At 52.4% G+C, this 27574-nt stretch overlaps 1 protein-coding gene across 1 annotated transcript in view; it reads left to right on the top strand.

Annotated features, from left to right (window-relative positions):
* Pald1 (phosphatase domain containing paladin 1) overlaps positions 1-26167 on the top strand; it is a 60552-nt gene extending 34385 nt beyond the window's left edge. The window contains exons 6-20 of the mRNA XM_028776839.1: positions 110-270; positions 422-497; positions 1280-1431; positions 1697-1796; positions 1972-2076; positions 5091-5186; positions 5538-5666; positions 6108-6224; positions 6305-6460; positions 6752-6934; positions 7875-8015; positions 8233-8304; positions 9821-9961; positions 22540-22695; positions 24689-26167. Coding sequence (XP_028632672.1) covers positions 110-270; positions 422-497; positions 1280-1431; positions 1697-1796; positions 1972-2076; positions 5091-5186; positions 5538-5666; positions 6108-6224; positions 6305-6460; positions 6752-6934; positions 7875-8015; positions 8233-8304; positions 9821-9961; positions 22540-22695; positions 24689-24841 — 1938 coding nt within the window. The 3' untranslated portion in view covers positions 24842-26167. The remainder of the gene's footprint in view (positions 1-109; positions 271-421; positions 498-1279; positions 1432-1696; positions 1797-1971; positions 2077-5090; positions 5187-5537; positions 5667-6107; positions 6225-6304; positions 6461-6751; positions 6935-7874; positions 8016-8232; positions 8305-9820; positions 9962-22539; positions 22696-24688) is intronic.
* The last annotated feature ends 1407 nt before the right edge of the window (positions 26168-27574 follow it).

Raw genomic sequence — 27574 nt, 5'->3', positions numbered from 1 at the left:
AGTGTATGTGTAGTGTCTGTGTGGCCAGGTCACCAGAACAATCAGGGACAAACCAGGGAGGTCTAGGAAGCTTAGGTCACATGTCTATAACCCCTGCATCTCCTTCTAGATCCATGACTTTGCCCAACTGAGAGAGAACGTGTACCACGTGTACCACAACACAGAGGACCTGCGTGGGGAGCCGCACACCGTGGCCATCCGAGGTGAGGATGATGTGCACGTGACCGAGGAAGTGTTTAAGCGGCCGCTGTTCCTGCAGCCCACCTACAGGTACCTGGAGCTGATGTCCTCTCTGGGCTGGCTCTCCAGCTGCTACCTCAGTTTACCCCATCTACACATCAGGCCTGTGCTTGGGAATGAGGGCTTGAGCTGCTACTCAGGGTCCTTGCCCGACTCATGGGCTGCCTTCTTGTCCTGTCAGATATCACCGTCTCCCCTTGCCAGAGCAAGGGGCCCCCCAGGAAGCCCAGTTTGATGCCTTTGTCAGCGTTCTTCGGGTAAGTAGGACTGAAGTGGGTTTTGGGAGTGGTGGGTAGGATGAGGTGCTGCTAGTTGGTCTCCATGGAGATACTCAGAGTGGGTGTGGCCTCCGGCCATCTGTGGAAAGTTCCATCTATGGTTTATATGGGCTCCAGTATGTTGGGGTGTGGGGTTGTGTCTGTCTTTATGTGCATATATGCACTCTTTGCAGTGTGTCTGTGTGTGCACCTGTGCACATGGATACACAAGCTGCAATTCTATCATGCCAGAGTCTAGCACTAATGCCTGGAGGACCCTGTTCTAGCCATGGCTTGGCTGCACACTCGCTGTGTGGTGTTGGAGACTCTTCCTCCTCTCTAGACCTCTCCTTCCTCCCTTCTTCAGTCAGACTTGAGATTCTTGCCTCAGAGATCTGTTTGCTAATATTTACTGGGTTTTTTTTTTGGGGGGGGAGTAGGACAGCTTTCTGTCCCAACCCATTTTGGGATAGTGCCTCAATTTGTATTTATAAGGGGGAGAGGTCAGGTCAATTTAGGGCCTGGGACCCTCTGAGTAGCTTCTACTCCAGACCCCATGCTGTTCCTGGCCTGTTCTCTGAGTTTCTCTGAGGTTGGGCAGGGGCAGTCCCTTCCCTGGGTGGGAGCGGATGGGTCAGATCTGGCTGTGAGCGGGACATCAGAGGCCTTGCTGTTTGTCTGACACCAGCTTGCTGCAGATGTCACGAGCTTGACCGGAGACCTCAACTGCAGGGTTTTCCCATATACTGTTGTCTGATGGTCTTTCATGTTTCCTTCTGCAGGAGACCGCCAGCCTTCTGCAGCTCAGAGATAACCACAGGCCTCTCCCTGCCCTCCTGTTCAGCTGCCAATCAGGTGTGGGCAGGACCAATCTAGGCATGGTCCTGGGTACCCTCGTCATGTTCCACTCCAGTAGAAGCACCTCCCAGCTAGAGTGAGTGGCCGGGGGTCCCGCCAGCTGATGGGTTGGAAGGACGGGAAGGGGATAAGGTGAAGCTGCCTCTGGGATGACGGGACCACATCCAGAAGACCGAGCATCTTTGCATACAGATTGGTTTGGTGTGCTGGAGAGAGAGGCTACTGGACAATTCTGGGTCTCCACTGCCCCTGTACAATTCAGAAGTAATCTGATGCCTCCCAGTGGCTGATGGGTAGCCGAGGGTGGTCCCTGATTACACTCCCGATTCTCACCTTGTCAGGGCAGCCTCCCTGCTGACCAAACCCCTGTCCATGGAGCAGTTTCAGGTGATCCAGGGCTTCATCTGCAAGGTGCCCCAGGGGAAGAAGATTGTGGAGGAGGTGAGGAAGGGGCTGGGTCAGGACATCAGGGGTTGGGACGGGGCGGTTGCTCCTGTCACTGGCGTGTGCGTGCGTGCATGCATGCATGCGTGTGTGTGCCTGTGTGTATGTGTTTTCTCTCTGAAAGTCCTCTTCTCTGTCTTTCCCATTCCCTGTCCCCCTCCTGTGGTTCTAGGTGGATCGAGCCATCAGTGCCTGTGCAGAGCTGCATGACCTGAAGGAAGAGGTCCTAAAAAACCAGAGGAAGCTGGATGGCTTCAGGCCAGAGAGCCCGGAGCAGGTGAGGCCGTGAGGAGCATGCTGGGTTCTGCTTGGGACCGCTGTTTTTCAGCCTGCTTGCCTCTCTGTCAGTACAGTAGTTTCTGGAGTGGGGTGGGGTGGGGGATGGGGAGTGGGCAGCTGGAGCAGCGGGAAGGACAAGGAAGAGGGAAGTTTATTTTTTCTGAGCAGGTCCCTTGGCTGCAGAATAAACAGGACGGACAGAGGGGCCTGCTGCGACCTCTGGACTCACACGTTTCCCAGAACCTCCCTCCCATCAGTCAGCCTCACGTTAGGATAAAGAGAAACCTAAGAGTGTGAGAATCAGCTTGTAAAAAAGGAAAGGCTAGCCAGGGGTGATACAGGCTTAGAAATCCCACACTGCAGGGGGACTGTGGGTTCCAGGGGCAGCCTGGGCTGCTTGGTGTGTTTCAGGTCAGCAGGGAGAGAAGGGATAGGGAGAGAGGGAAGAAGGAGAAGAGAGTCCTGTTCTCCCCCCCCCCCACCCCCCTTTGGAGTGCCTGCGGTTCTTTGGCACTGTTCTCTGGTCAGCACATTGTTGTGGGCATGCGTTTTGGGACACACTTCTCCCGTAATGGACAGAGGACAAAAAGAGAGGAAGAGGCAGCTGGCATCCTGCAGTTTAGAGCACATCTCCAGTGACCCAAGAGTTCCTGCTTGACCCTATCTCTTAAGGAACCTGTCACCTCCCGACAGTGTCACCCCAGGACCCAGCCTTTAATTCAGGGGTCTCTGGGGGCACTCTCAGGATTCGTACAGGGGCTCTTCCTGCAAAGGAATCTTCTGGAGTTTCCATGGGAAGGGCAAGCGTGGTCTAACCCACAGCTTCAGGAGGAAGAGGGCTGGGCTAGCTCACTGCTCTTGTCTTGAGCTCTGGGGAGCAGATGGGACTGACCATGTTTTTGTATGGTAAATGGGACGACTCAAAGCCCTTACAACCTTTACTTTGTTTAACACTTAAAAAAAAAAAAAAAAGGCAAGCCCTGGAGAGCTGTGCTCCACGATGGGAAAACAGAAACGAGAAACAGGAAAAGCAGTGCTACCTCGTGCCGGCAGCGGCCTGAGCACGCAGGCTTCTCCTCAGCGGTGTGTGATTCTCCACATAGTCGTGCACACTTCTAGTTTTAGTGTGAATCCCTGGATTTTGTCATTGAGAAGAGTTTTTGATGGCTTTGTCCCTTAAACTCATGACCAGGTCAACCTGCATGGGCCTGGTGAGTCAGAGTTGGGGCTCCCGACCCAGCTGCCTGGTCACCGTCCTGGTCGTGCCCCTTACAGGGATGAGGACTTGGGCATCTGCTGTGTAGATTGTCTTCATTGCCCTGTTTGTGAAGGAGCACGCGAAGATAAGTAGCTGTAGGGCTGTTGGGGTTGTTAAGTGAGGAAAGACGCGTGAGAGACTCAGAAGAGGGCTGAGTGTCACCTGCCGCTGTCACTAGATAGCACCCAGTTGTTGACACATGAGCTGCTTCAGGACCCAGTACTGTAATTGCGTTTGTCTGGAGACACTTCAGCTGGCCTTATCTGGAATCCTCACTTGCATCTGCAGCGGGGTCATCAAGGCCCAGGGTCACCCCCTAGTCTAGACAGGGGTCAGAGGCCATCAGAGCAGAGCCCAGGGCTCATGCTGGGTCTTTGTTTCTCTGGCATCAGTCTTGTGGTTGGCTCATGTGTCCTGGCAGAGCTGTTGTGCTGCCATGGCAACGCAGAGGGGCGTGACTGAGACTGTGTCCCTACCCCCACCCCACACCTAGCATACTCACTGGCTTTCTACAGAAAAAGCTGCGCAGCCCATGGAGGTGCAGGTCCCAAAGGTGGGGGTGGGATGGGGTCCAGTTTTCCCATAGGCTCTGACCCTTCTCTCAGGGCGGTTTAGTTCAGATCTCACTTGTTATCTAGGTTACTGACCTGGCTGGAGGACTGTGACACTTGAGGGTCAGGAGGTGGGGCATGGGCTCTTTCTGATACCCCATTGTCCGGAGGAGGCTGGAGTTAGAAGAGGAAATCCTATCATTTGCTATCTAGTTTCTCTGTATGAATCAGGGGTAGTAATAGTTCTCTGGAATATCATCTGTGTGTGTGTGTGTGTGTGTGTGTGTGTGTCTGTGTGTCTGTGTGTCTGTATATATGCATGTGTATGATGTGTGTGTATCATATATGTGTGTATGTGTGTGTATATGTGTGTGTATGTATGATGTGTATGCATGTGTGTATATATCTGTGTATGTATGTGTGTATAAGTGTGTATCTCTGTGTGTGTGTGTATATATGTGTGTATGTGTGTGTATGTGTGTGGTGTATGTGTGTGTGATGTGTGTGTATATGTGTATGTATCTATGTGTGTATATATGTGTATCTCTGAGTGTATGTGTGTATGTGCGTGTATATGATGTATTTGTGTATGTATCTGTGTGTGTATCTGTGTGTATGTGTGTGTGTATCTGTGTATGTGTGTATGTGTATATATGTGTATGTGGTATGTGTATGTGTGTGTATATATGTGTTCCTGGATCTTAAAGGAGGGCTTCCCTCAAGAAAGGAAAAGGAATTGGGTAGTGGTGGTGGACATCTTTAATCTCAGCACTAGAGATGCAGAGGCAGGCAGATCTCTCAGTTTAAGGCCAGCCTGATCTACAGAGCTAGTTCCAGTATGACCAAGGCTACACAGAGAAACCCTGTTTCAATAAACAAAGTAAAGATTCAACACAGAGGAAATGGGACATAATGAGGGGCAATGAGTCATCCTGTTCTCTCCTCATCCCTGTCCCTGTCCCAGGGCTGGGAACTGGCCTGGAGAGGCAGCATCTGCACCAGAGCCACCCATGCCCAGTCTGGTCACCACAGGGTTCTGTGTTATGCATGAGTCACGGCAAATGGGATAGACATAGGGAAGGACTTCCAACCTGGCAAAACCGTCTCGGAGCTAGGGAGAGTGCCTTCTGGGACTCTCTACTACCCTTCTAGGGGGAAGCCCTGTTAACACCCCATTTCTCCCTTCCCCCTCCCTGTCCTCAGGAATGTGGTAGTCAGCATGCAGTCCAACAGAGGGCGCTGTGGAGTCTGGAGCTGTACTTCTATCTGATCCTATTTAACTACTATCTGCACGAGCAGGTGGGGCTCAGGGATTGCCAGCCTTCCAACCCCAGCCACAGGGACCTCATGGGGCAGGGAATAGAGTGAGGCTGTATGAGTATTGGTCCCCGAGAAGGGTTGGGAGGGCCAAGAACGAGTCCAGGTGAGTGTTGTTTCTGCCCCCACCCCCATCTCCCCCTCCCCTCCCAACTCAGGCCTAGGCTTGGTATCTCTGTCAGGGCTGAAAACATCCTGTTCCTTCCTCTCCTGCTCATCCTCCCCTGGGTCTCAATGATACTTTTCGGGGCTCCCTTTCTGTGACTAGGCAGGGAGGGCTCAGAATGGCCCCACACTCCTCAATGCCCCGTCTCTCTTGGCCTCGGGCTGCAGTACCCCCTGGCCTTTGCCCTCAGTTTCAGTCGATGGCTGTGTACCCATCCCGAGCTGTATCGTCTGCCGGTGGTGCTGAATTCAGTGGGGCCCTTGGTCCCTGGGGACCTCATCGCCAAGAGCTCCCTGGTGAGTAGCTGAGTATCTGTGGAGTGGGCTGGGTTGGCTGGCCCCTGGCCCCACGGAGTTCTAGATTCCTGTAGGGCTGAGGAAGTATTGCCAAGGGAGATGGCGGGCTTCCTGTGGGACCAGAATGTGCCGTGCTCTGGCTGCTGTCCTGCCACCTTTTCTTCAGTCTCAAAGCCCAGAGCTTTGACCCAGAGTCAGACTATTCTGTAGGACTTCTGAGCTGGAGTCTCTCTGGAGGCTGTGCACCACCACACCCTTGCCAGGGCATCAATAAGGCCGCAGGGTCCAGCCAGCCTTGTATGCCCTGTACCCAGTAGGACACCATTTCTCCCCCACCCCAACCCCACACTTCCCTCTAAGATCAGGTGGGATATGGTCACCACCACCACCACTGGATATGACAGGTGACTGTGGGCTTCAGATTTGGTGTCTTCCCTACAGGAAGCAGATGATCTTGTTTCACCGGATGCGCTCGGCACTATCAGAGAGATGGATGTAGCCAACTTCCGGCGTGTACCTCGAATGTCTATCTATGGCACCGCCCAGCCCAGTGCCAAGGTGCTGGCTCTCAGGCCCAGGGTTCAGACGTGGGCAGAGGGAAAGGATAGCCCTGACCCTGATGGTCCCTCGTTCCTCAGGCCCTAGGTAACATCCTGGCCTACCTGTCTGATGCCAAGAGGAAGCTACGGCAGGTGGTCTGGATCAACCTGAGGGAGGAGGTTGTCCTGGAGTGTGACGGTCACATGCACAGCCTGTGGCCCCCCGGGCCAACCCTGGCCCCCGAGCAGCTGGAGGTAAGGTTTCTGGCCTTTTGCATGGTCTGCATGGGAGGCACTCGGGTGAAGAGAGACAAGGGAGAGAGCCAGAGGGCCCTGTGTTCCTGTCGTATGATGGACAAGCTGAGGCTTAGGGGATGATTGTTCCAGGACTCGATTCCCGTGTCCCCATGTCCCCACACTCCTGTGGCTTTTCTGCCTCTGTGGTGTGGTTCTGACCTGAGGCTGGGGTTCTTGAGTTCTGACCCATGGCTCCTGCCTCTCAGGCCTGTCTCAGTGGCCCCTGTCCCCTGTCCCCCTCTTGTCCAGGCTCTGGAGGCCCAGCTGAAGGCCCACCTGAGTGCTCCTGTCCCCAACACCAAGAGCCCTACCGCCCTCAGGTTCCAGAAGTGCCTGACCACACAGGAGGTCTTCAGCCAGCACCAGGGGGCCTGCCTTGGCCTCACCTACTGCCGCATTCCTGTGCCAGACTTCTGTGCCCCTCGGGAGGAGGTGAGGGGCCAGGTCTCTGGGCACCAGATCTCTCTTCTTCTCTGGTCTTGGCAAAACAGCTCAACTCTATAATGGGACCAGGGGATTGTCTAATGGGCTCCATATGAGGCCTCTGAAGCGTGTTCCCATCCTTTTTATGTATGTGTGCTTATGTGCACACGCATGGGACCGTTCCGTGTGTATTCTACCTTCATATCCTTTGTGTTGTGGGGCTAGTCTGTGTGTCATATGTTGCAGGCGTGTGTACCATATGTCACAGGGAAGGGTGTGTGCTCATATCTCTGTCGGAGAAATATATGATACACAGTGCCATCGGGGCTCATGGCGTCTGTCTTGTGTTTGTAGACTATGTCCACGGAGGGGGGTGATCGTGGAGAAAACTCAGTGTGACTGAGGTGGTGTTCATATGATAGCTATATCATTGTGACAGATGTCTATCGCAGCCGTCTGTGTGGTTTGCCTTTTTCAGGGATTTTCTGGTGTATCTGTGGGCTGTGTGTGCCTGTCATGTGTGGCCTGTGGATGTCGGTAGGATAGATGTCAGGGCTATTGCCTTTTGCTTGGCTCTCTGTGAGCTCATAGCCAGTGGAGTGCTGCCCCCTGGTGGCTGCTCAGGCAGGGACACAGCACCAGACTGGAAAACTTACAGTGCATGAGGGTTGACATACAGAGACCCAGAAGTGTGTTATGTCTGCTATATGCCCAGTCCTGGGTGTCTGGGATAGAAACAGTGATGGGTGTATGCATGAACACGGCTGTTCATACATGCGTGGTCTTGTATGTAACCTCATGAGCTGTGTGTGCACATGAACTAGGTTATGTGTATAATGAGTCACGAGGGGACAGAAATCTGGGTTTACCATTTGGATGGCAGTTCCCCACTGTGAGTCTGGACAGCCAGTGGCACCCCTGAATTCATGCTGTGGTCTTGTCACCCCAGGACTTTGACCGGCTGCTTGAGGCCCTGCGAGCTGCTCTCACGAAGGACCCAGGCACAGGCTTTGTCTTCAGCTGCCTCAGTGGCCAGGGCCAGACCACAACCGCCATGGTGGTGGCTGTGCTGGCCTGTTGGCACATTGGGGTAGGTGTGGCCTTCTGTGTGAGGTCAGAGGTCAGCCCAGGAAGGGGTGGGTACTGACTATGGTGAGTGTTGGAAGGGCAGAGGTCGTGTCTGATGTCATCTCGGGGACCCTCTTCCATTAGTCCTGGCAGACCCTCAGCAGGGTTTCTGGGTGTGTGTGTGGGGGTGTGGGGTGTAGAAAAGGGAGAGGCTCCGTCTCAGCTCTGTCGTCCTTCAGGGCTGCCCCGAGGTGGGCGAGGAGGAGCTAGTGAGTGTACCTGATGCCAAGTTCACCAAGGGCGAGTTTCAGGTGGGTACGCTCCATCCCCCCTACACCCTTCTGCTCCCTGGGAATGCTGTGCAGGTCAGAATTCTTGGGTCCTGCTGGTAGCTGGGTAGGGTGGGGCTGTCTGTCTGCTTCCCAGGTGGGTAGACTGGGCTCAAAACAGCTTGACTCTTAAGCCTCTGTCATAGTAGATGGGTCTGGACCCTCCCCTACTTGGCTAGCTAACCTTGGTATCGTCGATAACTACCTCATAGTGAGACTCAGCTGGTGCTCCTTGGAGGCCTGCAAGCTACTCTGATCTGTTGGTCCCCCTGCTTCAGCTCAGGGACTCTGGCTGGGCACCCATTGGCTTTCTGATCCAGTCTTCTGTCTTTTGTATCTGCCACTTGTCATGTGACATCTCAGATGTGTGACACCTTTCTGCACACTTGGCCTATAGCTGAGCAGTGGCTGGCTTCACAGTCAGTTTTTGCTCATCGGTGCCACATGCTTACCGATTGCCCTCCTGGCACTCCTGCTGTCCTGACCTCTGAGAGAGGTCGAGGCTGTCAGTCATGCGGTGCCTCTGGGTCCCTGGACATGCACCTCTTTTTTTTTTATGGTTTGATGTTCACCTTTTTTTTTCTTTACTTAGCGTGATGAAACTATACTAACAGAAATCAAATTCTAGGCCATCCTGGTCTATATTGTAACTTTCAGGCCAGATAGGGCTACACAGTGATACCTTGTTTCAAATAAATAAACCAGTGTAGCTCAGTGGAGTGTTTGCCTGGCGTGTGTTCAAGGCCCTGGACTGGATCCCTACCACTGCAATAGATAAGAAAAAACCAGAGCAGAGGAAGTGAGGGGCTGTGGGCGTGGCTCAGGGTGTTGCTGAGCACACACAGAGCCCTGGGCTCAAGCCCAGCATCCGAGTACCCTAAGCACGAGTGGTGGCTCATACCTGCGATCCAGTGTTTGGGTGGGAGAGGCAGGAGGATGAGGAGATCAAGGTCACTCTCTACCTCAGAGGGAGTTTGAGGACTGCCTGGAGCAAGTAGGATCCTTGTCTCAAAAAGCTGGGGGACGGGGCAGTGAGCTAGCTGGGTTGGTAAAATGCTTGTCCAGACTGTAACAAACTAAGGAGTAAGATGAATCTTCGTAAGGATCATCGCCTAAGCTTTTAATATACTCTGAGCATTTCAATCCTTCCTGTGGTTTACTGGCATCATCTCGCTGGCTCTCCCGTCATCCCTGGCTCTCCCATCATCCCTGGCTCTCCCATCATCCCTGGCTCTCCCATCATCCCTGGCTCTCCCATCATCTCTGGCTCTCCCATCATCTCTGGCTCTCCCATCATCTTTGGCTCTCCCATCATCTCCCCGCCCCTCTTGTTGTTTCCTCGGCTCTCCTTGTCAGCAGAGTGTGTACCTTCTGTTGTAGGAGCCTGTGGATGTGTCATCTGGGTGATACCATAGCCTTTTACTGCCCTGAAGTGGGCGGGAGGGCTCAGGCTGAGCCCCCTCAACTTTCTGTCCATTCACCCCTCCTCTGGCCCCAGGTGGTGATGAAGGTGGTACAGCTGCTGCCAGACGGCCACCACGTGAAGAAGGAGGTGGATGCGGCGTTGGACACTGTCAGCGAGACCATGACACCTATGCACTACCACCTTCGGGAGATCATCATATCCACCTACCGACAGGTGAGCGCCGGCCCTGCGCCCCTAGCTCCGCAGGATGGGCTGTGGTTCACGTCGCGGGAGTGAGGGTAGGGGAAATTAGTTGTGCGGTCTTCAGGGGGCAGCAGGTCCTGTGGGTCCTTCCTAAGGCTTTAGGGTTTTTTGTTCATTTCTTTGCTTTTTGTTTTGGTCCCACCTCTCAGAAAGGCATATGGACCTGGAAGCAGAAAGGGCAGCAGCTCCAAGCCACGCCCACCTGCTCTCCCCCTCCCACCCCGGGCAGGCTAACATACGTATTAGAAACCTGCTGTGGGAGGGGCCAAGTAAAGAGGAATAACCAAGACCCCCGTGGGACGGGATACAATTCTAGTGTGTGATCCTGGGGTCCCAGAGGCTAAGCAGAATCAGGCGGGCAGTGCTGTGACTGACAGTCACCAGGGGTTAAGGTTAGTGTTGCGTGGTACGACTGCTGTACCCTAGGACGGGTTCGTCTACACTGTTTGGGGTCTGGTCCCCATTGAGTTGTTTGCTCAGAGAAATATTATTTGATTTTACATATGTTTACTTATATGTGTGCATACGGTATGAGTGTGGGGGATGGGGACAACTTGTAGGAGCTGGTTCTCTCCCACTTTGTGGATTCTGGGGGTATGGATTTGGGTGGTCAGCCTGATGGTAGTCACCATTACCCACCAAGCCATATTGCCAGCCCTCCAAAGTTATTTTATCCATCCATCTATCCATCTATCCGTCCATCCATCCTTCCATCCATCTGTCCATCTATCTATCTATCTATCTATCTATCTATCTATCTTTTTTTTTTTTTTTTTTTGCGACAGGGTTTCTCTGTGTGACCCTGGCTGTCCTGGAACTTGCTCTTTAGACCAGGCCAGCTTTGAACTCACAGAAATCCACGTGCCTCTGTTTCCCGAGTGCTGGGACTAAAGGCATATGCCACCACCACCTGGCCCAAGTTATTATTTAATAACTCATTAAATTGTAAAAATAAAGTCTCCAGGATGGTTCAGATTTAACGTATGACTGGGGTTTGCAGCTATTGAGAAAGAATGTGCCCTTGAGTCTGCCTGGGTCCCCAGTGTTCTCTGCCTGTCTTCAGACCTGAGGACTGGGCAGGTGGGAGAGTTTGCAGCTTTGGGACTCGGGGGTGTGGGGATTGGATCGATTGTGGCAGCAGAGAGCCCTGTTTCTCAGCCTGGCAGCAGGTGTTTAAGGGCAGTGCTATGTGGTATCAAGAGGCCTCAGTGTATGCCACGGCTGGGTGACCTTCAGGGCAGCCTCTGCCCTGTGGCTTATCATGGCAACTTGTTCAGTCTCCAGCTGGGGACACATGAGCAGAATGATCCAGAGCAGCCTTGGCTTGGGGTCTTGGGGTCAGATCCTGACTGGGTCAGAGGGTAGGTCCTGTTTGGAGGCAGGCCAGACATGTGGGAGAAGACTGGGGGAAAGTTCGGACTAGAGGCTGCCCTGCGTGAGGAGGAGACGACAGACCAGGAGCTTCCAGAAATGGACTTGTCACATGTTGGAAGACACAGTGTCCCAGTGATGAGGCTTCCCATCTTCAGGTTCCTTTGAGTCTTGCACTGTCTTAGAGTTTCTATTGCTCTGATAAAACGCCACGACCAAAAGCAACCTGGGGAGGAAAGGGTTTATTTCATCCTCCAGCCTGTAGTCCACCATCCAGGGAAGTCAGGGAAGCAACTTCGAGGCAGGACCCTGAAGACAGGAGCTGATGCAGAGGCCGTGGAGGGGCGCTGCTGACTGGCGTGCTTCTCAAGGCTTGCTCAGCCTGCTTTCTTATAACAACTCAGAACCACCTCTTCAGGAATGTCACCACCCACAGTAGACTGGGCCCTCCCACATCAATCATCCATCTAAAAAGTGTACCACAGGCTTGCCCACAGGCCTATCTGGTGAGGGCATCTTCTCATTTGAGGTTGTCCTTAAGTGACACTGGCTTGAGTCCAGTTGGCATAAAACTAGCCAGCACATGCTCGCTGTCACAATTTAGAATCCCTGTTCAGGTCGTGAGAGCTGAGGCCTCTAGGTTCTGGCAGCTGGAGGCTCAGGCAGTGCTTAGACCTGCTCCAGAGGACGTGGGCCAGGCCCTGTTAGAGCCTCCTTCTCTCCATCTCAACTCCAAAGCTCACAGGCCCTCAATTCCTGTTCCTGGATGTGAGTTGTGAAGACAGAGAGTGAGCAGGAAGCACAGGGTCCCTGGGCTGCAGGGAGAAACTAAAAGTTGGCCTCAAACAGCCCAAGAAGGAGTCACTGCAGGCCTTGGGGGCTGTATGGACAAAGGCCAGGAGGCCTAAAGGTTTATAGTGGGTTTACAGGCACTTAAGGCCACCTGGTAGCACAGTGTTGTCACCAGAAGTGAGATTGGATTGGCAGCTGGCTTTACTCCTGGGGGGTGAGGTGGTAGGGATGGGGGATGGGGAACTGAGCTGTATTTTAGGGGTGGGAGCTCCTGGATGCCTTCATAGTGAAGTGTTTAATGGAGGAAGTTGAACAAGAGAGGCCCCTTCCCACCTCCCCAGCAGGACTCCCCTCACATGAGGCCAAGTTGTTGCTGACTGCATGAGATGGAATCCCAGAGCCCCATCCCAGGGTCCATGCTGGGGATCAGAAGCTGAATGCGGTTACTCACCAGTATGGCCACCAGGTGGCCCTAGTGAGCTAAGTTAGGGTAAATTCCTCCTCCTAGGCCTCACTGGTGTTTGGTGAATTAGGGGCGGCCGAGGGCGCGTGTTTTGTGTGTGTGTGTGTGTGTGTGTGTGTGTATGATGGAGGGATGCGTGTCACAGAGAGCATGTTGGGGTCAGGGGTTCTTTCTTCCCACCTTTAAGTGAGATCTAGGGATTGAACTTGGACCGCTTGCCTATATATCAAATGCTGTTACTGGCCAAGCCACTTTTCTGGCTCCACCCACCTTGTTTTGAGACGGGGGTGGGGGTGGGTTTGTGGTGTGTGTGTGTGTGTGTGTATGTGTGTGTGTGGTGTCTTTTGTTGTCTAGATGGCCCTGAGCTTCAGGACACGCTCCTGTCTCCACCTCTGCCTCTTACTGTAGAAATGCTGGAATTCCAGGCAAGAGCTATTATATCTGGCTTACTGCAGGTTCTGGACATTCAAACTTGGGACCTCACACTCGTGTGCAAGTACCTTCCCATCTGAGCCATCTCCCCAGCCTCTAGGACAAGCTCTTTTTAAATATATATTTAAATAAATACGTTATTTTAAATTACATATTTATATATAATTATATATAAATATATATTTATTTATATATAATTTATTTTATGTACAATGGTGTTTTCCTGCATGTATGTCTGTGTGAGGGTGTCAGATCCCCTGGAACAGGAGTTACAGATCGTCATGAGCTGCTATGTTGGGAATTGAACCTGTGTCCTCTGAAAGAGTGGCCAGTGCTCTTAGCCACTGGCCATCTGTCCAACCCCCTAGGGCAAGTTCTTAAAGGTACCTTAGAGTAGGGGGTCCTGAGACTCTCAGAGGATTTTCATCTGTCTGTGTAAGAGGTAAACAGTACCCAGTGTGTGAATCCAGCTTTGAAATTTTGCCAGGGTGAGTCCAGGGTGCAGCCAAGGCTGAATGCCACTTATAGTGACCTGTAGACTCCCACCTCAGTACTTCAGGTTCCCCTGTGGAATTGCTAAAATGCAGATTTCTGGAACTGACCCAGAGTTTCTGGAGGCTCACAGTGCTGAGACGCCAGTATTCATGGTTTGGAATTGGAATGACACGGGGCCTGGGCCAGCTCAGGGCTTTGCTCTGTTGCAAGCTTATGGAGATGCAATTCACCTTCTGCCCTACACATGTGTTTAGAGTACACTTGTCCATGGTTGTCATCAATGGGGGAAGTTAGAACATGGTCAGGACCACAGAAGGAAACCTCATACTCTTGGTCATCGGTTCCTGGCCACATGCAGCTCTGTGTTTCCTGTTGAGTCCTTGTTTGGGTTTTTACGGAGACAGCAGTGTGTCTAACATGTCTTACAATAGTGGAATGATGCGTTTATTTTCCTGTTGTAGATATTCTTTTTTTAGACAGGGACTCATGAAGCTCTGGATGGCTTGGAAGTCACTCTGTAGACTGGCCTGGCCTTGAACTCATAGAGATCCACTGCCTCTGCCTCCGGAGTCCTAGGAGTAAAGGCACGTGCCATGGCAACTGGCACTAGCTTTCATTTTTGACCCAGGGTTTTCTGTATCCTGGGCTGGCTTGGAATTCCATATGTAGCTGAGGATGACCTTGAAGTTCTGATCCTCCTGCCTCTTCTTCCTGAGTGTTGGGGTTATAGGTCTGCCTAGTTACATCTGCCTTAGGCAGTGCTAGAATGGGACCTGGGGTTTTGTGCAAGCTGTGCACATAGTCTACCAACAAAGCCGCATTGACCTTGACAGTATGCCTTTGTGTGGGGAGGCACGGGGGCGGCGGGGAGGGATCAAACCTAGTCTGTTTTTGACTCTTCTCACACCACAACCGTCCACAGAAACCAGTGTGATCTCAGAAGCTGTAAGGAAAGCCAGGGGATCTCATGCCCCTTCTGTCCTCCGTGGTACCCACACACGGCATAGACACGACGCACGCCGACACACGCGCGCACATAAGTAAAACTAAATCTTTAAAGAAGGGAAGAAGTAGAAATGTTAAGCATCAATTCTCATCCGAACTGTTGGCATTTCATGACAGAAGGGATAGTTAGTGAGCAGGAAGTCGAAAGTCTGTCAGCGCTACTTGAAGGTTAGTGCCGGGAAGATCTGCATTCCTGATTTCTCATGGCCCTGAGGTCTGAGGACGGCAGCTTTCAGAGACTCGGATGTTCCCTCTGTTAGCAAGAAGGGTAGTCCTTCCTCCAAGGTCTTCTGCATGGAAGACCTGGGCTTCTGTTCTGCCTGAGATCATGGTGGACTGAACTGTCTCCTGAGCTGTTCCAGATGCTCAGCTCAGAAGCCCAGAGCGCAAGCCAGCTCTACGCATGCGCAATAGGGGTTCCGGCCACTGTACACATGCGCAATAGGGACTCTGGCCAGCTCTACACATGGGCAATAGGGTCTCTGGCCAGGTCTACACATGCGTGAAAGAACAGGGTTGCTGTAAAACATTTTCAAACTGGAGCAAAAAGTGTTACCCAGTGGTCAGCGCTGACTGAAGCCATTTTAGACGTAACAGTTCATATTGATCATTAACTTGATGAGTTCTGTATAAAGCCTTGTGGGATTTCTTAAGATTAACAACCCTCATACAGAACATAACATGTGGTCAGCATGACTCTGCTCTGAGCCAAGTCACTTCTCTGTGGCAGTGACTGGCAGGCATGTTAAAGTAACAGTATGATATAGCTGGTAGCAGGCATGGGACAAAATGGCTGTTCTGGGGGCTAGGGGGTCAGACTTCAACATTTTCCCCCATTTGAATTGATCCAGTGAGTCAGGTCATTGACTCAACATTCTCTGAGGCTAGGGGGACTAGTTAAACAAACTTTTATATCAGCCTTGGTTGGCATTTTGTTGGCTTAAACATTTGAGATCTTGATCTTCCTTAATAAGTGCCATGGCACTCATGCTAGGGGACCCTGCTATGGCCAGTTACCCAGGGAGCTGATGTTTTATAGCCCCATGTAAGCATAAAAGTACATATCCTGCTCCCCACAATCAGGGTCTCCAATTGAGAGGCAGATATATATCAGAACGGTGGCTAAACTATTTTCCGTACTCTGCCTTCTGGTTTTAAGCTGGAGGTCCACAGCTGGTCTCTGCCGGAGCCTGGCAAACTCACCACCGAGTAAGCCAGTGGACTGTGTGGGGGCGGGAGGTGCTGCTCTGCTCTGGAGGCTCCATCTGGGATGTACCTCCTCCATCAGACTCACTGCCTGAGAATGTCCCAGTCAACATTCTACCCATTTCAAGTTTTCCCCTGACCTTCTGTCCATCTCAGCTTCTCCCAGCAGAACGCAGCCTTGAGACCGTGATGCTCCCAACAGCATGTGGTAACTTGGCTTCTGCCCCTCACCCTCCAGAACCAGTCTTTCCTAGCCCCCTGCCTGCTTCAGCAATCCACTGACACATTAATCAGGAGCCTTTACGAACACAGGGCTAGTATTTGGCATTGGGGCTGCTTTTAGCAATAAAGTGACCCCAGGGCCAGCAGAGAAGTAGGAAAATGGGAGGTCCCTGCTCTCTCACAGTGCAGGAAGGAGAGGTCTGTGGGTGACCCTCCGTGCGTGACGGGATCATGCACAGCAAGGAAGTCTGTGCGTGGCTGGCTTGTTAGAGGTGACATAAATGGCCCTGGGGTGCAGCGGGGCTCCCAGAGCTTGCTGAGCTGAGCCGCAGTGACTTTAATTTCAGCCTTTTCATTCTGATCTCCGTACACGCGCTCCCCTTTCCTCACAGGTGGGACAGTGTAGACTCTGAGTACTCAATGGACTGTGTCCGAGGCTAGGCTCACCTCACTTGGTATGTGCCAACGCTGAGTCAGACCAAGGCCGTGCTAAGCTGTGTTCTAGTGAGGTGGAGAGAGGCCCACAAAGGCCTGTCTCGGCTCATGGGTAGTTAGTTCATGGTGGTGGCTGAGGGCCCTTCATACCACTGTGACTGATGTTGTATGGTGTAAGCCAGGTGGGAGTTCCCAAGTCCCTCTGGGGCAGACTCTGGGGCCTCCATTTGCCTCAGTTGCCTGGCCTTAGAGGCCCAGTCCTGCCATGCCTCTCTGTTTTCCAGGGCAGCTATGAGGCTTCGTCTAGGCCTGGTCACTGTGTGTGTGTGTGTGTGTGTGTGTGTGTGTGTGTGTGTGTGTGTATGTGAAGTTGGAGTGGACATGCGGCAGCTGGAAGCAGTATGAGAAGTCCTTGGGACTACTGAGGTATTCCAACATGGCCGGCAGCCCCATGGTTGATCTAGCTGGGAATTGGTTGTTTCCTTTTGGACTTGGAAAGCCGAAAATGTTTGTGACAGAAATCAAGGGTGGGCGCAAGGAAGCCCTGCTAGACACGTTAATGCCAGCAGGCACCTTCCTTGGCGTTGGCTGGTGACGGTCACTCTTACTAGTCTGTATTTAAAGCAGGCTATGATACCTTCTCTCTTCCTTGCAGAATGAGTTTAAGAAGCTGAGGTAAAGCTGGCTGCGGATGCCCTTTGCTTTCCCCAGAGTGCTTTGCAGTGACCACACTGCTTTGACTTTCTGAGAACGTAGAGCCAGTCCGTTCCAGACCTCAGTGAGGAGGGAAGGAAGTCAGGGCAGGTTCTGTTAGGCTCATTTAACTGAAGAAATACTGAAGCCTGTGGGAGATCTGTGCCAGGCTGGAAGCAGGGTCAGAACTTTATCTTCCACTTATATTCCTTTCCTTCCATGGTGGCACCAGGCCCCAGGGGACAATTTCATGATAACCGTAAGGGGACAGGTTGTGAGGGAGCCACCATTGCTTCTGCCTGCGCACTGTCTCGGTTATGCAGAATAGGACTATCGAACAAGAGCTGCCACGAGGCAGAAAGATTAGCTCAGCGCCCCAGGGACTAAGGTCATTTCCTAAGAAAAGCAGAAGATAGCTGGCTCAGGCGCTGAGCCCCTGGTGGGTCTTTCCCAGCCTCTCTAAGACTCAAGCCAACGCTGCCCCCAGAAGACCTCATTCCAGCAGGTAATGGGTCTCCAGGGCCCAGCCCCTGCAGTTAGAGTAGCCTCGGATGTTGTAAGCTGTCACATAAGATGTGACAGGGGGAAGGGCTGTTTCCCTGAGCTCTTCATACCCGGCTCAGAATGGAGTCAGCGAATTGGTGCCGCATAGGGGCTCTAGCAGCAGCTGAGTCCTTGCTCCATTTGGTGGCTGGCTTGGAAGCCTTTGGTCCTACCGGGGACTTTCCTGTGTGTCTGGCATGATCTCTGTGCATCACTAGACTTAGGTCACAGGGTCAATTCCAGCAATCCCCTGGCCCTGGTATCATCTCACTGAGACCTGGCTCTCTGGGGAGTAGTTAGCACTGGGGGGTGCCTGGTTCGTTACATAGGCCCATTTCTCCATTCCAGTTCCCAGGACCCTGCCAGATACAGCCATACTCTGCAGTGCCTTATGTGGTGAGTGGGAGGTAGATAGCAGGTGGAATAGATAGCTACATAAGTAGGAAGATCTGCCTGTTTGCCGTCCACTCTGGCTTACTCCACTGGAACTGGCCCTCCAGGACGAGCCATTCTTTAAGGAAGGAAAGGGCCCTGGGATGTGGAGGTTGGCCAGACAGGGATTGTCACTGGTGTGGGGTGGCTGGGAGCACTTGACGAGGGGAAGGAAGCCTCTGGAAACGCGTTGAAGGGGTGCTAGTAGGATTTCCCAATTGAAATGTGAACGAAAGGAGGGACAATTGAATGTGTAGCCAGAGTTTCGCTCCTATAGCTTGAAGGAGGTGGTTGTTGCTCAGATGGCACATTTACACTCAGATGGCACATTTAAGGGTCTAGCACTTTGCGGGTGGTGCTGTCAGGAAACTGTTGGGGCGTGGGTGATGAATTTTGGGGTACCTGAGATAACCACTGGAGTGTTGTGCAGGCACTTGTAAGAAAGGGTAGGTGTGTGGGGTGGGGAGGGGAGCCTACTGGCATCTTGCTAGAGCCTAGATTCTCAGAGCTACTGGAAACTGCCTCAGGAGGAGACTGCCTGCTCACGGGACAGCCAAGTGTCCGCTGCACCCCAAGCTCTGATGCAGACCTTTTGGGGTAGGAGTGAAGGACAGAGAGGCAGAAAACTGACATCAACCCCCCACACACACACCCACCCCAGACTTCATAGCTGTTTGGGGAAGGCCTGGCCCACCACAGTGAAGCACTTAGAAACTCTGCCTTAAAGAAAAGGCCCAGACTTGAGAGCAAAGGAGACCAAGGGAGGGGAGATCGCAGGGCATAGATGCCCAGAGCAAGCTGTGGGGTGTGGGGCTTTTCCTGAGCCTGGAGGGACAAGCTGATTGTAGCCAGGTGGAGAGGAAGGCCATTTGGGCAGAAGGAGTAGAGTGGGTGAGGGCACAGAGGCCTAGCCCTCGTTTACTCCTGGTGGCTCAGCAAAGAGCTTCCAGACATACTGACAGAGCAAGACCTACGCCCATGCTAGATGGGCCAGAGGTATGAGAAGCCTGCAGTCCCCACGGCTCTGGCATCTCTCCTGGGCTCCTTCTATTTCAGGTTTCAGTCCCAAGGGTCCAGGAAGCCTTTGTCCAGCATCACAGCAGCTAATGACAGCCTGGCCTGCTGGGCCACTTAAAACCAGCTGGGCTATTTTTACATAGAGGAGGTGGCTGGGTGCCCCATCCCAGAACCGTGCCAGCATGAGATGCTTCTAAGGAAAGTGGATTGTGACAGGCAGATGGGCCGTTGTCTCAAATTGAAGTCCTGTGGCCAGAGGCAGGATGTGTCCGTGGGAACCTCTGGGGGTGTCGGGCGCAATCTTCACACAGTGTCTGAATTTAGAGATAATTCTACCCTTGAAAGACTCATTCTGTCTCCGGATGTGCCTCAGACCTCCTCATCTTTGCTGGCAGTGCTGGTGTGGTGTGTCTGTAGCCAGGTGAGAGCTGGCCTCTTCTCCTGAGCCTGCGTGGAAGCAGTTTGACATGGCTTTTCCAAGGAGCCCTGGGTGACTCCTGCCCTTTGGCAAACACTGCAGGGCCCGGAAGGAGACAGGAGAGGAGAAGCAGGCTGAGTCTTGGGGGCTACCTGCCCCATCCAGTCAGCCATCCGGTCAGAGCAGCTCACCATCCTGTGAGGCAGCAGGACCTCACTGTTTTGGCCAAGTGGCCTCTATGTGGCCATTTTTACATTATATGCACTTTAATATATTGCATATGTTTCTATGTTTTATAATTTATCAATATTAATGTATTATATAGAAATAGATATTTAAAATATTTTAACATGTAGTATGCATTAATATTAATAAATATATTTATATGACACATGCTATTTATATGTATAACACATAATATATAAAAATATGTAACATATAATTATATATTTATATATTAATATATATTTTAATTTTTTTTTGTGTTTTTCCTTGATCTGCTGCCTAGTTTCTAAACAAAATTGTTTTATTTTGAGCACACGATGTTAATTTTTTCTTGAAAGAATATGCAGTCCTCGAATACTCCTGCAGGCAGCTGCTCTGGCTCTTTACTAATATATATTTTAAATATATTTTAAAAATATTTATATATTTTTTCTTTTTACTTTCATCTACCACCTAGACTCTAAGCAAAATTGATTTTTTTTTTGAGCACACGATGCTAATTCTTGAAAGAGTATGCGGTCCTTGAATACCCCTGCAGGCCCTGCTTTGGCCCTGTGTCTGTAGGACCCTCTTGTCTTGGCCTCTCCCAATCTCTGAGCCATGTCTTAGCTCCTCTTCCTATTTCTATGATGAGATACCCAACAAAGGCACTTAAGGGAGAAGGTGTCTAATTGGCTTGCGGTTGCTTTGGGGAGTCGAGGCTGTGGGAATTCAAAGCAACCGTACCTACCGTCCCATCCACAGTCAAGACCAGAGAGCATTGGATCAATACCTGGCAGTACTCGGCTGGCTCTCCTGCTCGTGCATTCCAGGACCTAGCCTGTGATACGTGCCGCTAACATTCAGGGTGGCCTTCCCCACCACAATACCCTCAACTAAGATTTCCTCAGGGCCATGCTCACGGGCCAACCTGATCTAGACATTCCTCACTGAGGCTCCTTTTCCAGGTGATTTTCACATTGTGGTTAAGTCCACAACAATCAAAACGAGGCAGCCTGTCTTCCTGTTTCTAACCCAACTGTCCAAACTGCCCCCCTTTTCCATCCTGGGGACACCCCTTCCTCCTGACCCAGCCTGCCTCCAGGTGCCTGCTACCTCTTTGTCCTCACCCTGAAGGTCACTTTCTCTTACTGCTCTGTAGTTACTGGAGCCTCCCAGAGGGCAGGGTGGGTCTCTAACCTGTCTAGTTGAGGCAGTGTGGCTCATAGGTGCCTTCTCACCGGTTCCCTGAAATGTGGAGGCTGAGAGGCTAATGGCAGAACTGGAGGCAGCTTGTGAGTCTGGCTGTCACCCAGGGAGCCAGAGCGCCGTCCCTGTCCCCAAGCCCTTTCTGGTACAGCCTGCTGTCTGCTCCCCTCACGTTGCCTCAAAAACCAAATTGGCGCTCTGCAGGCTCTCTCCAGCTGTGAGTTTTAGGGCGCTGGGCCATGTCACATCTGGGGTGGGGCGACCCTGGAGTTTTCCCAGGGTATGTAGGCTAGCACCGTGTGTGTTCATGGAAGGGCTTCCATCTGCAGCCCAGCTGTTGGGAAAGAACAGCTCTCTCTGGCCCTTGTGGCTCACTGTGCCCTTCCACAGAGAGTGCCATCACTTGAAGGATCCCCCCAACCCGATCCATGCCACACTCTTCCTCCAACAGGCTGCCCGCACTACCAAACCTTCAATGATTTCCAATGCTGCGTCCTACGGTGCCCAGCTTTGGCTCTGAGTAATTCCAGCGCCCATACCCACCCACACTCCAGCTCTCTGAGACCCTCATTGGCTGATCTGGGGTGAACCCAGGCACTTGCATTTTAAGGTGGCACTGGTGGCATCCTCCTTCCTCCCATGCTAGCAGGCCACAGCTTTCACCATACATTTGTCACCGTCCTTGTTTCTGCCCCAAGTGGGTGCACATTCTCACTGTCAGGCCCATGAGGTCCTCGTTACCCACTTGGACTCTCGTCTTCCCTAGGGAGCTTCCTGTTTATCGGCTTTGCCATCTCCTATTCTCTGGCATGTGACCTGGTATGGTACCATTTCCAGAGAAGATGCCTAGGGGGAGCTCTGGTGAGAAAGGATGCTAAGACCAACAGGCCTGGGCCTGATGGGCCCACAAGGTGGGCTGACCTCAAGAAAGTCAGAGGCCCCATGCTCCACCCAGGCCCTTTCCTCTCTCTCATCTGTCCTGACTCTCTAAAGGCTGAGTGTCCATCACTACCACCTCAGATCTAGGATTGTGGAGAAACAGGCAAGGAAGTCAGAGAGTGGGCAGGTGGGGTCAGATGCCAAGATGGGCTTTTTCCTCTTTCCAGTCAGAAAGGAACTGGGCTGAGGAGGAGGTTGCAGAGGCTGTCTCCTCAAGTCAGAGCTCTATGGCATTGGTCCCCTGTCAGGCTATGGTCATAGCCTCATATGCCTCCACAGGAGTGCTAGGGGTACTGGAAGAGAGGAGACAGTCCTGAGAGACTGGGGACTATGTTGTCAGGAATTGGCAACAGGGTTCTTCCTAGGAGACCCTGAGCTGAGTGTCTCACCCTCTATACCTCAGATTCCCTTAGCTTTCCAGCAGACAGCCTGGCTTTGGAGCAGCATGGTCTTCAGAGAGGAAGTAGAGGCATTTCTTCTCAGCAGGAAGTGGGTTTGAGATTCCCACGTCCCCAGGAACTAGTGGGCCCTGTGGATCTCCTGTGTCCAGGCCAGGAAACACCCTGGGCCCTGCCAGTGAAATCACTCTGTTTGGGTGCACAGGCTGTGAGTGAGCATGTCTGTGTTAAACAATGGGTCTCCCTGATGATACCATCTTCCTCATCCTCCAGGCAAAGGCCACCAAAGAGACACAGGAGGCTCAGAGGTTGCAGCTGCGGAGCCTGCAGTACCTGGAGCGCTATATCTACCTGATCCTCTTTAATGCCTACCTTCGCCTGGAGAAGGCCAGTTCCTGGCAGAGGCCTTTCAGCACCTGGATGCAGGAGGTGAGAAAGGATGGTGAGACTGACAGGCCTGGGGGTGGTGAGCTCATAAGGCCAGCTGTATCTTTCCCCCTGGTCCCTGAGTATGCTTTCTAAGTCCCAGGCGATGGGCTTCCATATGAAATCACCTACTTTCCTAAGGGATTGGCTCATACTCAGCCATTGTGTCCCTTGCCTAGTGTCTCACTAGATAGACAGCTGATAAGTATGGCATTTGAGTAAATGAATGATGGGGGAGGGTGAGATGGGGGTGAGACGGACACCTGCTAGGAGCTTGCTCTGTGTGTCTCATGGCAGCACTGCCTGGACACCTGGACACTTTGGTTCGTCATTCTGTTCAACTCCCATCTGTCCCCTATGAAGACCAAAGGCAAGGTTGTTTGTCCTGATCCTATGTTTCCAACCATGACTTTGGATATGGCCGAGGTGGCCAGCCTTGTAAGCAGTAGAATAGTGTCAAAGGTGTCGGTGTCCTCTGTGACATACGTGTAGTGCCTCTGCCAGACCTGGCAAGTGTGCTTTAGGTGAGAGGAGTCTGTGCACAGGTTCAGGAACTTTCCAATTGTCATGGAAACTGGTTATTGCCCCTCTTTTCTTGGGACCTCTGTGATCCTTCTCTGCTTGGACTTCCAATCCAGCCTGGCACCTGCGGGTCAAGAGAGAGGTCTCTTTCCTCTCAGAACAGCAGCCTGTAATTACCCCTCAGCCAGGAAGCTGGCCCTGCTGACCTCATAGTCCACCTGCTGTTGTCATATGGATTCAGGTCCACAGTTAGCTACCAGGATGTGAGTGGGTGGGGAGATGGAGCCAGGGAACTCAGCCACAGCGGATATAGGACAGGTTCAGGGGCTCAGGACTGGATGGGGGCACGTTCAGAGCCGCAGGGGACAGAGCCGGGGAAGCAGGGAAGCAGGCTGCCGAGGATGCACCTGAGTGGTGGTCTCGGGCGTCAGTGTGGGGAGTGTGTGAAGTGAATCTTTGTGCTTGAGGGTGAGTGTTGAGTCAGAATATCTGGTGAGGGCTACATTGAGACCTCCCTGATGAGAAGACCCAGGCTTGGCTTCCTCTTTGAGCCCTGGGGTGGAATGTAAGGTGGGAGAGTCAGGCTTGCCTCAAACTCACTATGTATCAGAGGATGATTTCTGATCTTCCTGCTTCTCCCTTCCTGGGATTACAGGGATTCCTGGGACTTACCGCCATGCCCAGTTGCTTCATATGTTACTGGGGCTAAAACCCAAAGCCGTGATGCTTGTCAGGCAAGCATCCTGCTAACGGCTACATGCCCAGCCTGGGGACAAGGACGCTTTCTGCTTGCGATCTGCTTAGATTGTGAACTCAGGGAGAGCCAGGGCAGAGAGCCCGCTTGTTCTGTTCCCCAGCTACTTCTAGGAATAGATGTAGTTAGATCTCAGAGGAGAGGTGCTGGCTTAGGCAGGAGTGCGACTCTAACTCAGGGGACTTCAGTCCCTTTCCTGGGATGGACAGAGGCAGGGATGAGCGTGCCTGGGGACAGCAAGGACAATGTCTCTTTTGTCCAGGTGGACTTGTTCCCAGTAAGGGGTAGGGGGAGGTTGGAGCTTCTGGGCTACTCAGCTTCATGTTGAGGCTCCAGAGCAGAGAAAGCCAAACGACTTGGGCTGACCTCCCAGCCAAAGTGAAGAGCTTCTGTCGGCTCTGGCGTCCACACTGCCTCTGCAGCCTCCCTGCCCAAATGTGGTTTGCTGGATTGGCCAGGCCAGCACCGCTGAGGTCTCCCAGGCATGCCCAGTGCCCCATGTTTTTGCACAGCATGCTTCATGCAGTACCAGGAGAGAAGTCTGTCAGGGAGCCTGGACAAGGTGAGTGTAGGTGGACATGCAGGTCTGTGGTATAGCTGCTGAGCTGGCTGAGACAGCTCTGGGTGCCTCCAAGCTCAGCAAGGGTAGGGCGGTTTGAGGACAGTAGGCCTGATGATACCGTCACCCCTGAAGCTCTGCCCTATCTCTGTCTTCTCCAGGTGGCAACCAGAGCTGGCATCTACGAGATCCTCAACCAGCTGGGGTTCCCTGAGCTGGAGAGCGTGGAGGACCAGCCCCTGTCAAGGCTCCGCTACCGCTGGCAGGAGCAGAGCCGAGACCCAGAGCCCTGTGATGCTGGGGACTTCCTGTAGGCCTTCTTCTTGCTCCTGGCAAGGCGGGTTGGGGGATCCGAGGGTCTCATTGCTTCAGATGGACACTTGCCAGGTTCCTGGTGAGACCTGAGGGTTTGAGAACCTTTGGAAAGAGGGTTTTTTTTTGTAGGATGTATAGATGGTGCCACCATTTTCTGTCAACCCTCGAGGTGTGTAGCGGCCTCTGACAAGGCCCAGCGTGTGTACCTCACAGACCAGCTGGCAAACAGCCTTTAGGGAGCTCGCTCCCCAAACAGCCAGTCACCACCACTGTCCCCTCTTCAGTGTTGGGCATCAGACTGCCTGAGTGGGCAGCAGGCTGGTCATGTTTGTATTTTCACTTCCTTCCTCTGACTGGCTTGCTCTGCCTCTCAGTCTTTCAGCCCAAGCAGCTTGCCTGAGGTAGGTGAGGAGGACCGTGTGCCGAGCAGGTCTGTGTTAAAGGCATCTCTGCCCGGCCCCTTCAGGCTCGTGCGTGTTGCCAGCCTGGAAGACTGAGGGGTGTCTCCCCTTCTCTCCTACCCGTCATTCCTCAGTTTTTTCCCCTTGTGCCCAGGGAGTTGAGAACATCAGGGAGATCCTCTCAGTGTCGGGGGGGGGGGGACTCACAGAGACCATTAGCACATTGAAGAGGTGGGATCGTGTGTTGGAAGCCTGTTAGCAGGATCAAGGTGACTCTTCGGGAGAGACTCTTGTGGACTCAGTCTGTGGTGGCTGCTTTCACCGGGACACCACTGAATTATGAGCAGTTCTGTTCACACAGTGGGAAGAAGGGCACAGAGGGCTGTGTTTGGTGAGTCTCGTCTGGGACTGAAGTTTACCACAACTCATGGTTGAACACCCAGGAGCCTGGCTACCTGTCTTAACTCCTCGAAGGACAGAGATGAACCTCTGGGTTCCTGTCCTTCAGGAAGATGTCAGCTGACAGCCGTGCTGTTTGAAGAGGCTAAAGTTGTTTCCAGCCTGAGGAAGTGGTGACCCTCTTAGCTGAATCCTTTTGCAAGCTGCTGTCTGTCTGTCCATAGCTTCTCAGGTTTGCTGGTGTCTGTTTTGTACAAGTCAGTTCTTTTCAGAAAAGGTCTGGCCAAGGAGTCAGAGACCAGAGAGGACCCTTCACACTCTCGTGGTTGACGCCGACTGGGAGATGTGCTGGGACCAGTGGCAGATCACTGTACCTCTCTGCCTCAGTTTCCCTGTCTGTAAAGTTGGAGAATAATACTTGCCTACCTACCTCACAGGGGTGCTGTGAGGAATTCTTTATGGTTTTCTGTTTTTGTTTTTTTTTGTACAGAGCTTTTGAGCATTAAAAACAGTATAAACGTGTAACACGCTGCTTTGCTGATTGGTTTGTACTGTGAGGCAGACATGGAGGCCATTCGGATAAGCGTGCCCCCCAGAGTAAGGGTGGATGCAGGTGAATGGAACGCCTTCGTTACTAGCACCCCTGATGTTCAGAGGCTGCGGGTGTTATAGACGCCACTTCCTCCCTCCTTGTCATCAGTCACAGCCTACCACCTTATACTGGATGTATAAGGTGGTTGTGCTGATTCCCCCTTGAGTAAACACCATCAACTGTCAATCAAGAGATGTGCAGCGCCTACCACCCCTACCAGCAGGGAAGAAAGACTTGAACACCAGTTCCTTCCAGCAGCAGTTTACTCAGGAATTGCTAGTTACATGAAGCTTGAAGGTGTGCCCCCAAGCCAGCCCAGGAGCGAAGCTTTATACCCTGCGTAGGACTGCCCATGAGCCCATACCACGTCTCGCACTGTGATTGGTCAAGGACCCATGACACAAGATCAGGCCACCAGCAAGTACCGCCCCAGGACCAAACAAGGCTTGTTTACTCCAAGTCAGCTAGGGCTAGCCGGCACCATCTTTAAGGCGCGGCAGCAGCGCTCCACAAAGAGAATGTACCAGAAGCTAGCCCTCAGGCTAATCTAGTGGGGGTGTTTCCTTACTTAAGGTTCCCTCTTCCCAAATGCCTCTAGCGTCTGTCAAGTTGACATAAAACTAACCAGCACAGCATCTACACACACACACACACACACACTGAGAGAGAGAGAGAGAGAGAGAGAGAGAGAGAGAGAGAGAGAGAGAGAGAGAGAATGAGAATATCCCAGGTCTCGCTTTATGATGGAGCAGAGCTGGAGATTTTATTACAGCTTTTGAGAAGACCCTCAGAGTGGAGTTGGGGCCTCTTTGAGGACAACAGGCCTCAGCCACTCTTCCTCTGCAGACACCATGAGTCCCGCCCAGTGCCCTCAAGCCCTGTTTTCATCCTTTTTGCTTTTATACCATTTTGGTTTGGATGTCAGACATCCCCCATCAGCCTGCGTGATTGAACACTTCGTCCAGGTGGCACTGTGTGTCTGAAGCTTACAGATGTGCACCCACCACGGGAGAAGGGTCCTGCTGGGAGCAGCCCTGAGGTCTTACAGTCCAACCTCACTTCCTGTCCGTTCTCACCATCTTGGCTTCCAACTCAACGTGAGTGGTTTCCACTCCTCTGGTCACCATTATAGACCACATCCTTTTTCTTTTCCTTTTTAAAAAAGATTTTCTTAAAAAAAAAAATAAGTGCACTGTAGCTGTCTTCAGACACACCAGAAGAGGGCATCAGATCCCATTACAGATGGTTGTGAGCCAGCATGTGGTTGCTAGGAATTGAACTTAGGACCTCTGGGAGAGTAGTCAGTGCTCTTAACCACTGAGCCATCTCTCCAGTGTCAC

The sequence above is a fragment of the Grammomys surdaster genome, unplaced genomic scaffold (assembly GCF_004785775.1).
Source record: "Grammomys surdaster isolate TR1022 unplaced genomic scaffold, NIH_TR_1.0 273, whole genome shotgun sequence".
Lineage (NCBI taxonomy): Eukaryota > Metazoa > Chordata > Mammalia > Rodentia > Muridae > Grammomys > Grammomys surdaster.
This window is presented reverse-complemented; position numbering and strand designations above follow the sequence as displayed.